We start from the raw sequence: 12,526 nt of genomic DNA, 5'->3' as shown, positions 1-12,526 counted from the left end.
TACGGAAAATGTGATTTTTTAAAATGTATTTAAAACATGTTATTTAACGAGGCAAGTCAGTTAAGAACAAATACTTATTTTCAATGACGGCCTAGGAACAGTGGGTTAACTGCCTGTTCAGGGGCAGAACGACAGATTTGTACCTTGTCAGCTCGGGGATTTGAACTTGCAATAAATGAGCAACATTTTTTAAACCTGTTATAACTAAAGATGGACTATCAGTAACCTTAACAAGCAGTTGCTTATCAACAGACGGTCAATACTATAAACAAACTATCTGTAGAGCATTTACTGATGGAAAATCTCAACTGTCCAAAGTAAAGCGTCATCATTATTTTCAAATACCAAGAGACTTGGAATATGGCTCTCTCACCATTATCGTTGAATATCGTGTTTGTGTGATCTGATCCGTCTGTCTACACCTTCGATATCATAATACTTAAGAACAAAATATATGTTATTGTTATTCGTCAATGGAAAAGAAAAACAATTGATGTAACTGATGTTTTTGAAAAAAAAGAACAGAGATTCTCATCTTTCACCAGGATTAAGTTACACCATCAAACCTTAATTTGAATTGACAGCCTCTAACAAAAGACTAACACAAGAGTCTTAATCTGCATTATCCTAAGATCATATGAAAAGCCTGGGAGGCCGACAGAAGTATCTAAAGAACAGGGACATTTACGTGTACAGAGCATTCGGAAAGTATTCAGACCCCTTTCGACTTTTTCCACATTTTGTTACGTTAAAGCCTTATTCTAAAATAGATGAATTAGCTTTTTTCCCTGCTCATCATTCTACAGAAAATCCCCAATAATGACAAAGTGATAACAGGTTTAGAAAATGTTGCACATTTATTCAAAATTATCACATTTTACGTAAGTATTCAGACCCTTTGCTATGAAACAAAAAATTGAGCTCAGGTGCATCCTGTTTCCATTGATCATCCTTGAGATGTTTCTACAACTTGGAGTCCACCTGTGGTAAATTCAATTGATTGAACATGATTTGGAAAGGCACACACCTGTCTATATAAAAGGTCCCACAGTTGACAGTGCATGTCAGAGCAAAAACCAAGCCATGATGTCAAAGGAATTGTCCGTAGAGCACCGAACCAGGTTTGTGTTGAGGCACAGATCCGGGGAAGGGTACTAAAACATTTCTGCAGCATTGAAGGTCCTCAATAACATCATTCTTAAATGGAAGAAGTTTGGAACAACCAAGACTCTTCCTAGAGTTGGCCACCTGTCCAAACTGAGAAATCGGGGGAGAAGGGCCTTGGTCAGGGAGGTGACCAAGAACCCGATGGTCACTCTGATAGAGCTCCAGAGTTCCTCTGTGGAGATGGGAGAACCATCCAGAAGGACAACAATCTCTGCAGTACTCCACCAATCAGGCCTTTATGGTAGCAACCAGACGGAAAGGCACATGACAGTCCACTTGGAGTATTCCAAAAGGCACCTAAAGGACTCTCAGCCCATGAGAAACTAGATTATCTGGTCTGACGAAACCAAGATTGAGCTCTTTGGCCTGAATGTCAGGCGTCAAGCGTCTTTAGGAAACCTGGTACCATCCCTACGGTGAAGCATGGTGGTGGCAGCATCATGCTGTGGAGATGTTTTTCAGAGGCAGGGACTTTGGAGACTAGTCAGGATCGAGGGAAAGATGAACGGAGCCAAGTACAGAGAAATCCTTGATGAAATCCTGATCGCTCTGGAGCAGGTTCTCAGACTAGGGCGAAGGTTCACCTTCCAACAGGACAACGACCCTAAGCACACAGCCAAGACAACGCAGGAGCGGCTTCAGGACAAGTCTCTGAATGTCCTTGAGTGGCCCAGCCAGAGCCCGGACTTGAACCCGATCGAACATCTCTGGAGAGAAGAATGGGAGAAACTCCCCAAATACAGGTGTGCCAAGCTTGTAGCGTCATACCCAAGAAGACTCAGGGCTGTAACCTCTGCCAAAGGTGCTTCAACAAAGTACGGAGTAAAAGGTCTGAATACTTCTGTAAAATGTGATATTTCCGGGGGTTATTGATTTTATTTGCAAAACATTTATTTTTGTTGCTTTGTCATTTTGGGGCATTGCGTGTAGATTGACGAGGGGGAGAATTTTTTTTCCTCAATTTTAGAATAAGGCTTTAATGTGACAAAATAAATGTGAAAAAGTCAAGGTGTTTGAATACTTTCCGAACACACTTATTTCTAGTCTATGGACTAGGAATGACAGCAATATATGATTTGGTTTGAATACCTGGCCAATGTTTCCACATGTTAGCATTTTAGCATTTGTGGCACAAATGCAATTTATTATAATTTTTCCTGCTTAATTTCCAAGTTATCTATAAGTAAAAAAGTAAGCATTTGGAAACAGTAGCCAGGTAATCAAACCAAAGAATGGAATGCTGTCAAACCTTGTCAATTGATGGCTTAAAAGGGTACGGAAACCAATATGCAATTGTTAATTTGGGTGAACTATTGCTTTAATCTATGAGAACCTGAAAATATCGACATATTTAGGAAACAATGGTTACGTCAGGTAACGGAAATATATAACGGTTAGGCTATATGTTATATCGTCTCAAAGCACTGACAAGCTCCATGTTAGAAAACAGTCATGATGTTATCAGGAAAAAATATATATTTTTATGTATTTATTCGTCCTCTAGTCTAGAATGCAGTTTGGATGCTCTATAAAGTAAAGAAGCGCCCACCAGACTCCCCAGCTCATATCCTCATGCACAAAACACAGTCGAAAGTCAGCAAACAAAAGCTGAAGGTAAATATGGATTAGGGATGAGCTCCTGGGGAGAGAAGGTGTCTATCCAACTGGGGGTGGGGGGGGGGGGGGGGGGGGGGGGTGTAGTGGAGGAGGTTTAAGGTATCATAGTCTGGGGGGCTTGTAGTTAAGGTATCATAGTAAATCCTACACACAAGCCGGGGGGGGGGGGGGATTTCAGACTGGGAAGCAAGAGACAAACAAAATGTGCAGATTATTGGGTCTAGGCTGAGACACCGGCGGCAGCGGAGTATTGTGTTGTGAGATTAAATATGAGATTTAAAAAGGATTTATTTGTGGCCTGGATTGAAAAACAATAGCTTGTTTGTCTGGAATATCAGATCTTACGTACAGTACTGTGTGTGATAAATACAGTTAAGGAATAATAACAAAACAATTGCTGTGACAGTACCCACCTCAACTCGTTCAGGTTCCTCAGTACTTCCTGTTGTGTTGCAACCACTGCACCCATCTCTTGACTCGGAGCCTGAAGAATTCAATAAACATAAAAACGATTGAAACATGTCATGATCCTTTTTTTTAGTAAAATTATAAAACTTCAGTATGTGCATGTGGCTCTATTGATATGAACAATATACTTACTGTATATTGCGCTCTTTTACGAGTGTGTTTGTATGTATGTATGTGCGCTCGTGGTCTTCCTAGACTTCCTACCTGTCCCACCTGTCCTCCAGACTCCCCTTGGCGCTTGGAGATCTCGTCGGTAGCCACGGATACGTAGCGTCGCTGTTCGTCCAGGATCACGGCCAGCTGATGGTGAAGCTGCTTGATCTCCAGATGGATCCGGTTCTGGCCCTCAAACACTTGGCGGATCTCTCTGTCGTTCACACTCTCATACATGTCCTCAACTACACAGATCAGACAGAAGAACGTCTTATTAGCATCTATTATTAGCATCTGGACATATCCAACCCCCCACCCCTGCCAATTTTTCCGCTAATTTCCTGTAATAGGACAAACTTTTCTATAGGAGGGAGGTAAATGTTTGCAGTTTTTAATATGATAACTGATTATCAAAAACAGGTCCTACCCCAGTCGGTAATTCGACCATGATTACTTTGAGTAGCTGTCCGCTAGACTAACTTAACAAAATCTAAAAACAGCTGACATGAATTAATTGAGTGACTGCTGATGCACGACTAATTTCCAAACCGCACCTTGTGTATTCTATTATTCCAACAGTAAGCGGAAACCTCGACTGATCTCTTACTGTTGAGAGTTTTATAGAGGGCATTCAGAAAGTATTCAGACCTGTTGAATTAATCAGGTTTACAGCCTTATTCGAAAATGGATTAAATTGCCCCCCGCCCTCATTAATTTACACACAATATACCTTAATGTAATGCAAAAACAGGTTTGTAAAAATGTATAAAACAATTGAAATAGCATATTTACATAAGTGAATCTAGATGGTCAGGCTCCGATATATATAAGACTAAGGCTATAGATATATATATATATATCTATATCTACAAGGGTTTTTATTTTTTACTATGTTCTACCTTGTAGAATCATAGTGAAGATAAGCTACAACTATGAAATAACACATGGAATCATGAAGTAACCAAAAAAAAGTGTTAAACAAATCCAAATATATTTTACATTTCAGATTATTCAAAGTAACCCTTTGCCTTGATGACAGCTTTGCACACTCTTGGCATTCTCTCAACCAGCTTCACCTGGAATGCTTTTCCAACAGTCTTTTGAGTTCCAACATATTCTGAGCACTTGTTGGCTGCTTTTTCTTCACTCTGCGGTCCAACTCATCCCAAACCATCCCAATTGGGTTGAGGTTGGGTGATAGTGGAGGCCAGGTCATCTGATGTAGAACTCCATCACTCTCCTTCTTGGTCAAATAGCCCTTATACAGCCTGGAGGTGTCTTGGGTCATTGTCCTGTTGACAAATATCCCACTAAGTGCAAACCAGATGGAATGGAGTATCGCTGCAGAATGCTGTGGTTGCCATGCTGGTTAAGTATGAATTGAATTGAATTCTAAATAAAATCACTGACAGTGTCACCAGCACTGTCCTCCTCCATGCTTCACGGTGGGACCCACACATGCAGAGATAATCCTTTCACCTATTCTGCGTCTCACAAAGACACAGCTGTTGGAACCAAAAATCTCACATTTGGACTCATCAGACCGAGGGACCAATTTCCACCGGTCTAATGTCTGCGGCCCCTGTTTCTTTGCCCAAGCAAACCTCTTCTTCTTATTGGTGTCCTTTAGTAGTGGTTTCTTTGCAGTAATTTGACCATAGTCCATCTGTAAATAGCCCACCCAATCTACCTACCTCATCCCCATACTGTTTTTATTTACTTTTCTACTCTTTTGCACACCAGTATCTCTACTTGCACATCATCATCTGCTCATTTATCACTCCAGTGTTAATCTGGTAAATTGTAATTCTTCGCTACTATGGCCCATTATTGCCTACCTCATGCCTTTTGCACACACTGTATATAGACTTTCTTTTTTTCTACTGTGTCATTGACTTGTTTATTGTGTTATTGGCTTGTTTATTGTTTATCCCATGTTATTCCATGTGTCACACTGCTTTGCTTTATCTTGGCCAGGTCGCAGTTGTAAATGAGAACTTGTTCTCAACTAGCCTACCTGGTTAAATAAAAGTTGAAATAAAAATAATTTTAAATGAAGGCCTGATTCACCGAGTCTCCTCTGAATAGATGAGGTTGAGATGTGTCTGTTACTTGAACTCTGAAGCATTTATTTTGGCTGCAATTTCTAAGGCTGGTAACTCGAATTAACTTGTCCTCTGCAGCAGAGGTAACTCTGGGTCTTCCTTTCCTGTGGCGGTCCTCATGAGAGCCAGTTTCATTACAGAGCTTGATGGTTTTGTGACTGCACTTGAAAAAACGTTCAAAGTCCTTGAAATGTTCCACATTGACTGACCTTCATGTCTTAATGATAGACTGTTGTTTCTCTTTGCTTATTTGAGCTGTTCTTGACAAAATATGGACTTGGTCTTTTACCAAATAGAGCTATCTTCTGTATACCACCCCTACCTTGTCAAAACACAACTGATTGGCTCAAACGCATTCAGAAGGAAATAAATTCCACAAATTAACTTTTAACAAGGCACACCTGCTAATTGAAATGCATTCCAAGGATACTACCTCAAAGCTGGTTGAGAGAATGCCAAGATTGTGCAAAGCTGTCATCAAGGCCTTAAAGGGTGGCTACTTTGAAGAATCTCAAATAGAAAATATATTTGGATTTGTTTAACCCTTTTTTTGCTTACCTCATGATTCCATGTGTTATTTCATAGTTTTCATGTCTTCACTATTATTCTACAATGTATAAAAACAGTAAAAAATACAGGAAAAACCCTTGAATGAGTAGGTGTCAACTTTTGACTGGTACAGTATGTAATTTTTAATGGGCCCGCAGCCTATTAAACAAAATGCCCAACCCTGATCTAGAATGTAAAAAAGTAACATATAATATGTATAGCAAAGACAGGATGAAGTCTGGGGAATATTATGGAGTGAAACTAACTGGGTTGTCCCTGAACGTCCGGATGCTCCTTCTGGTAGTCCTCTTTTTTTTTGTCCAGATCCTGCTGAAAGTTCTCAAATTCCTCCTGGTACTTGTCCTTGTCCTGCTTGGGCATCTCCGCTTCAGGTGGGGGCTTCAAATGGGACAAAACAACCCCTGTGAACCAACGCTGAAGAGACTGATGCCCTGTACTCCCCTTGCTTACATAATGCTTTCTCATACCTCTTTTGAAGAAATAGGGCACACGATTCACTCTGATGTTCTTCCATTTAAAATTGTACTGAGTGGTACTGTAAAGTGGTTTAACTTGTGGTAAGTGGAAACTGTACCAGTAACAGTTATAACTAAGAAAATCTAGTTACCAGTTCTTGGCCAGGCTCTGATAGTCTGAACGTCAAGAAGGACAGGACATCATGATCGTCTGGAAGGCAAAGGTTACATTCAAACAAAACACATTAAATATGATTAAACAAAATGATTTGTTTCATGATTGACCATTATAACCTAACAATATCCACATTTTACATTTCAAGCAGTTTAATCTAAATAAATTAGGAATAGTAAACATTTCATTTGAAAGAAATTACATATAAAAAAGGGGTTTATGGCAAGTTTAATAATGCATTACAACCACATCATAATGCATTATACCTGCAGGCCTCAATTAAACTGTTACCAAGATAACCACCTGCTAGACCACCAGTGGCAGCCGAGATGCCGAAGTAGCCCTCCTGTGGAATGACCATGTTGTCCACTTTTGTACAGAACTCATAGTCATCCTTATCTGGCGTGAAACCATTGTTGATCAGCACCTGACAGGACAGACAATGTTATTAGCACATTAACCAAGTGCAATCAATTAAAATGCATTATAATTGTGTAGTGTTTAACCCCTTTTCCTCCCCAATTTCTTAATATCCAAATTGGGAGTTACAGTTTTGGCCCATCGCTGTGGCTCACGTACGGACTAGGGAGAGGCATGTGTCCTCCGAAACACAACCATGCCAAGCCGCACTGCTTCTTGACACACTGCTCGCTTAACCCGGAAGCCAGCCAACACCAATGCATTGGAGGAAACACCGTACAACTGGCGACCGTGTCAGCGTGCATGCACCCGGCCCACCACAGGAGTCGCTAGAGCGCGATGGGACAAGGACATCCCAGTCGGCCAACCCCTCCCCTAACCCGGACGACGCTGTGCCAATTGTGCGCCGCCTCATGGGTCTCTACAAATCCAAGATCGAACCCGGATCTGTAGTGATGTAGTGCTTTAGACCGCTGCGCCACTCGGGAGGCACGGCATATTTCTGTGTTTGATACATTCGGGTGTTGATCATTTTAAATTGTGTTCTCAATAAATGGCCAATATAAAAACACCAGTCAAATTTGTCTCGGGTTTTTGATTGGAGGGGATTGATAATTTACTTACTGTTAGTGTTCTTTTATAGTATGTTATTTTGGCTCTGACAGGATAGGGTTTGTTACGGAAGTCTCTTAAGCATGTCCCCAGGGCCTGAGTCGTGCCATCACTGAAAAGAAAACAGCAATTTTTTTTAAAGACACATTACATAGTAGTATTAGAAGTAGTATTAGAAGTAGTAGTACTACTTTATATATCACAAGAAGGGAAATTCATTCATCCTCACAAGCATCGACAATACAAAGTACAAAAGGCAGACCTGGATTTATAACAAGTATAAAGGAGACACACACCACAGCAGCAGGAGAAACAAGTACAGAGAAAATAGTGCAACATAGATGGCCATACAAACAGACAATACATGGGTTTGGAGATCTCAGAAAGGAAGGAAAACAGTTTCAATTAATGTGTAAACAACACAGAGTAGTGACGACACAGAAGACAGTGGTGTAAACTCCAACACATAGATGGCACAGAAAAGTGATTTCCAGCTTTCACTGCCCAGGGAGATTAGGAGGAGAGAGAGGATTATAATCTCCAACCACAAATAAATCATTATATTTTCTAATCTTCTTTTAAGTTGTAAAATGTTCCGTTGGTGATGTCAGTAAGGCGAAGGAAATGTTGACTTACTTTGGGTGATCATAAACAAGTTTGCCATTGTTTCCCACTACCAGCACAGCAGGGTTATTTTTCTAAAACAAACAGTAAAAACAAACAACAATTTGTAATCTACCTAATCTAGGTTTTAAAGGTTATTGTTTCTTTCACTACATCCAATACATGCTATCAGACCTAGACTACAACTTGAAAATATGAAGAAAAAAATGTATATCAAGATAAGAAAGTGTGTACAGTATTAACCCACATTTCCCTATTATTTGCATTGCAGTATTTGAATTTTAAAATATTAAATGACATTATGAAAAAAAACTGTTAATTGACATTTACCTGAATTAATTTGCAATATCCTTTTGACCTTTTTGCTTTACCCATTATTTATTTAATTAACACATTTATTGTAAATTGATTAAATGAATGTAATAAAATCTGACCACCAACCTTCCCATCGTTGTCGAAGGAATCGAAGAAGATGCCGATACCGTTCCAGTTGTCAGCGGCTCCATAGACAGGACCATCCAGGCCTTGTGCAGTAGTGAACCATATCGCCTGGAAGAGGGATGAGGACATGGAGACTGTGAATGTCCAAACATACTTATTTTAACTGTCTGAATAACTATAGGTAACAGTAGAGCAGCAGAGGGAAAGAGAGATAAATATAGGGACAGTAGATACAGTAAAATGTACAGTACAGTGAACACATAATGAAGGCCTTGAACCCACGACCTTGGCGTTACAAGTGCCACGCTTTTACCCATCTGAGCCACAAAGGGACAGGACAGACATGGACAGATAAATAAGGGGATTAACCTGTAGTCTGAGCCGAAAGGTCAGCACAACTCCACACTCACTACCAGCAGACTATAGCTGCAGGGATATAGGCGTAGGTAACTCAATGGACATTAATAAGCATACCTATCACACTATTGAGCTGACACAAAACATACTGTACTGGCTCTAATATTTCATTTTCACATATTTTCCAGCACGGCTCCAGCAAGTATGGTGGATGTGTGTGTGACCAGGCCAGTACAGCTTGGCTCAGCTCAGTAGGCTGACTAGGGCTTGAGCATAGAGAATGATAGAGGACTCTAGTGCCCAAAATTGAGAAGAAAAAAAAAATCACCTTGTCCAAAAGAAATTGACATGGTTATCAAAAAGTCATGCCAGGGTAAACCTACACAAAACACCTTATTTTAAGTGTTTCTAAAATCACCTATGGGAAAACTGAATGATGGAAAAACAACTGGAACCATTTCCTTGTTCGACCACTAGGTTTTATGGGTATTATGACTCATACTGTGGTACTCTATTCTGAAGTAGTCAACTGGGTGGTACTTCCTTCCTATGGTTCACATAATTCCATCCAGGTCACCAGGAGGGATCAGCCAATTAATTATACTTGTGCGCAAACACAGTAGCAGAAGAAGATAACTGACTACTTCAAAATGGAGCTGCCTGTGGGCTCACAGACGCCATAATGGGACAGATACACAGAAGAATCCTCTATCATTCTCTATGGGCTAGAGTCAGAGTATATGGAAGCCATAGGAAGGAAGGTATTACTTCTCTCTTGGCTAGCTTCACAATAACAAGACGCATACATATGCTGTAGCCAGTGTTTTTAAAGCACACTGCAGTTAGCCCAGGGTTAAGTCATGCTTGTGTGAAAGGAGGGTAGGATAGCCCTGGGCTAAATGTAACCCATGTTTAAGGATAGCCCTGTGCTAAGAAAATGCTGTGTGAAAAGGCCTAGTGTGAAGCTAGACATGAGTGAATTTCGGCAAGGTGGTGTTCCTCTTACCAGGCCGTCCGCTCCCATCCTCCCTCGTCCAGACACACGGAATGTCACCTCTGCTTCCCAGTTGTCAAAGTTGACCGTGGACTTGGTCCAGACCGAGCCCTTCTGACTCCTGAGAGAGGGGGTGATACGGACCTGATCGGCACTGGGGATGGCATCTGGAATAGACACAAGACGTTAATGTTAGTTAGCAAGTTTGGGGTAAAGTCGTACTGTGAAAATCCTTACTGACAGAAGGCTAAGACAGCTCAGTTACCAGAAGCACTAGTGGTCCGTTCCGTTATGACTGTACGGTACAGAAGCTTTGTGACTGACTGTGAATGTCCAGAAATACTTGTTTAACTGTTTGCATAGCGTAACTAAGTAAGTGAGCCTTGCCCAAGCAATAATGGCCCATAGTGCAACTATGTATTGGTCCGGGGTAAACAATTGAACAGAAGTTATTTTCTTTACAAGCCTTGGGGTTAGTAACATCATTGTGTCTTATGCCTATGTACACATGTACATGTGTTACTGAGATTGTTATTATTTCAAGGTTCTTCGTGGACAACGTTTACATGGATTAATTACATTCTGAAACCTTAAGTAACCTTAAGTAAAGACAATAGGTAGGCCCAATATTGTTAGCATTGCAGTCAAGGGTTTGGCAGACACCCAAGGTCCACAATAGTTTGTATATTTTGAGCCTAAATTAAAAATGTCACAGTAGTTCAATCGTGTGTGTGTGTGTGTGTGTGTGTAAAACATGCCATGTTCTGTACCCTGATAAGCAATGGACAACATGATCAAATTGACTCCTAAATCAGGGTGAGTTGACACCAGTCCGGGACCTTTGCACTGCTTCTAAAGATACTGATTTGTTAACCCTTTTACATTACACAAAACCATGCTAGTAGAAGGACTGATCAATTCAATAGGAAAGAGATTAGAAACCCATACAATGCTCGCTAACCTTTAAAAGACAACGCGTTTTCTCTGATAATATTATGAAACCCAATGCTGCTGTAATGTTTTCCAAGGGGGATTCCAAAACCTGGAATGATCTGTATGTCCATATTTCGTTTCTTATAGGCTGCAACGTTGTTAACAAGAATCCCCTCAACTATTATACCGTGTCAGTTAAAATGAAATGTAAGCTTGGCAACACCAGATGGTATACTTTGAGGTAGGGTGATTTAGGCAGCTGGCAGGCATGAACGTGACAAGGTAATACTCAATGCAGCTAACGTTAGCTAGCTACCTGGTAACTTTACTGATGTCTGCATATTGTGTATTTCTCCTCTTCTCCTCTCCCCGTCTGATGCTGCTGCTCATTTCACTGCCATGACATGTTGAAACGAGTTTGATATCAGGCCCACTGCCTCTCAGTGGGCTACAGGCAGTAGCCGACTGGCTACAACAAACGTGTCATAAATGTTCCCCCACATGCAACATGGCGAAGTTACAATCGCTGGCTAGAATGGTAAGATATCCATCGCAGCGGATTCACCTTATTATAATGATTTATAACGGTCAGCAATTAGCCTAGCCACCGGCACCAGTCACAAATTGAAACTTACTTCCACTGTGTACCCAAAAGGGAATACTCCCGTCGGCTTGAGACAGGTGCGGTCCCTTGAAACTGTACTTGTATTCAAACCTGCGGTTTGGGGCTTCTGCAGTCGATGCAGCGGCGGCGATATTATTGGCATTACTGTGTTGACATATTAAAGTAAATATTAATAAACACGCTTCAGCAGCCAGGCCGTTTACTATGGACACTGCCATCTTTTGGTACCACTGCTGACGTAGCATTGAATCAGAGAGGATGATGGGAATGCCTGTAGGGCCAACAGGGCGCTTTCTTATTGGTCGAATCCCTAGACGTTGTAGGCTGAAATTACACGTTGTAGGCTGACACATGCCTGCATTTCTTTCACAACGTAAACAACGACCGCAACCTTTTGTTTTCACAATGTAGCCCAACCAGTCTTACTTTGTTGTATTTTCGTAAATCTTTGACATATTTTACCAACATATTTTTTATCGTGTCCTGTGATGTGGCCACATCTTTCACCTCAAGTGACCTATAGGCTGCGTGACCACATCATACAGACATGATTCATGATTTATAATGATTTGCTATTTGGTGGAGGTATATACCTACTCTGTTGTTATGAAGGATATATACATGTTTCTTTACCATAACAGCCATAACATAATGATCCTGAATAACAACAACAATAAAAGTAGTGATGATAAGAAGGGCGCTGGAGGGGATGGCTGCCATTTTAACGGCTCTTAACCAACTGTGCTATTTTAGTTTGTAACTTATTTTGTACATACTGTTGATTCTAGCGTCTCTTATGACCGAAAATAA

The 12,526-nt window shown here is 40.8% G+C and overlaps 1 protein-coding gene across 1 annotated transcript in view; it reads right to left on the bottom strand.

Annotated features, from left to right (window-relative positions):
• Positions 1-11,961, bottom strand: part of LOC139422696 (lectin, mannose-binding, 1) — a 28,452-nt gene extending 16,491 nt beyond the window's left edge. The window contains exons 1-10 of the mRNA XM_071173919.1: positions 11,727-11,961; positions 10,171-10,325; positions 8,808-8,915; positions 8,379-8,440; positions 7,755-7,854; positions 7,014-7,137; positions 6,688-6,746; positions 6,326-6,458; positions 3,457-3,650; positions 3,198-3,268 (exon numbers count right to left, since the gene is read on the bottom strand). Of these exons, the coding sequence (XP_071030020.1) occupies positions 3,198-3,268; positions 3,457-3,650; positions 6,326-6,458; positions 6,688-6,746; positions 7,014-7,137; positions 7,755-7,854; positions 8,379-8,440; positions 8,808-8,915; positions 10,171-10,325; positions 11,727-11,961 (1,241 nt within the window). The remainder of the gene's footprint in view (positions 1-3,197; positions 3,269-3,456; positions 3,651-6,325; positions 6,459-6,687; positions 6,747-7,013; positions 7,138-7,754; positions 7,855-8,378; positions 8,441-8,807; positions 8,916-10,170; positions 10,326-11,726) is intronic.
• Between the last annotated feature and the right edge of the window lie 565 nt (positions 11,962-12,526).

The sequence above is a fragment of the Oncorhynchus clarkii genome, chromosome 12, assembly GCF_045791955.1.
Source record: "Oncorhynchus clarkii lewisi isolate Uvic-CL-2024 chromosome 12, UVic_Ocla_1.0, whole genome shotgun sequence".
NCBI lineage: Eukaryota > Metazoa > Chordata > Actinopteri > Salmoniformes > Salmonidae > Oncorhynchus > Oncorhynchus clarkii.
Note: the sequence above shows the minus strand (reverse complement) of the source record. Positions and strands in the feature narration are given on the sequence as shown.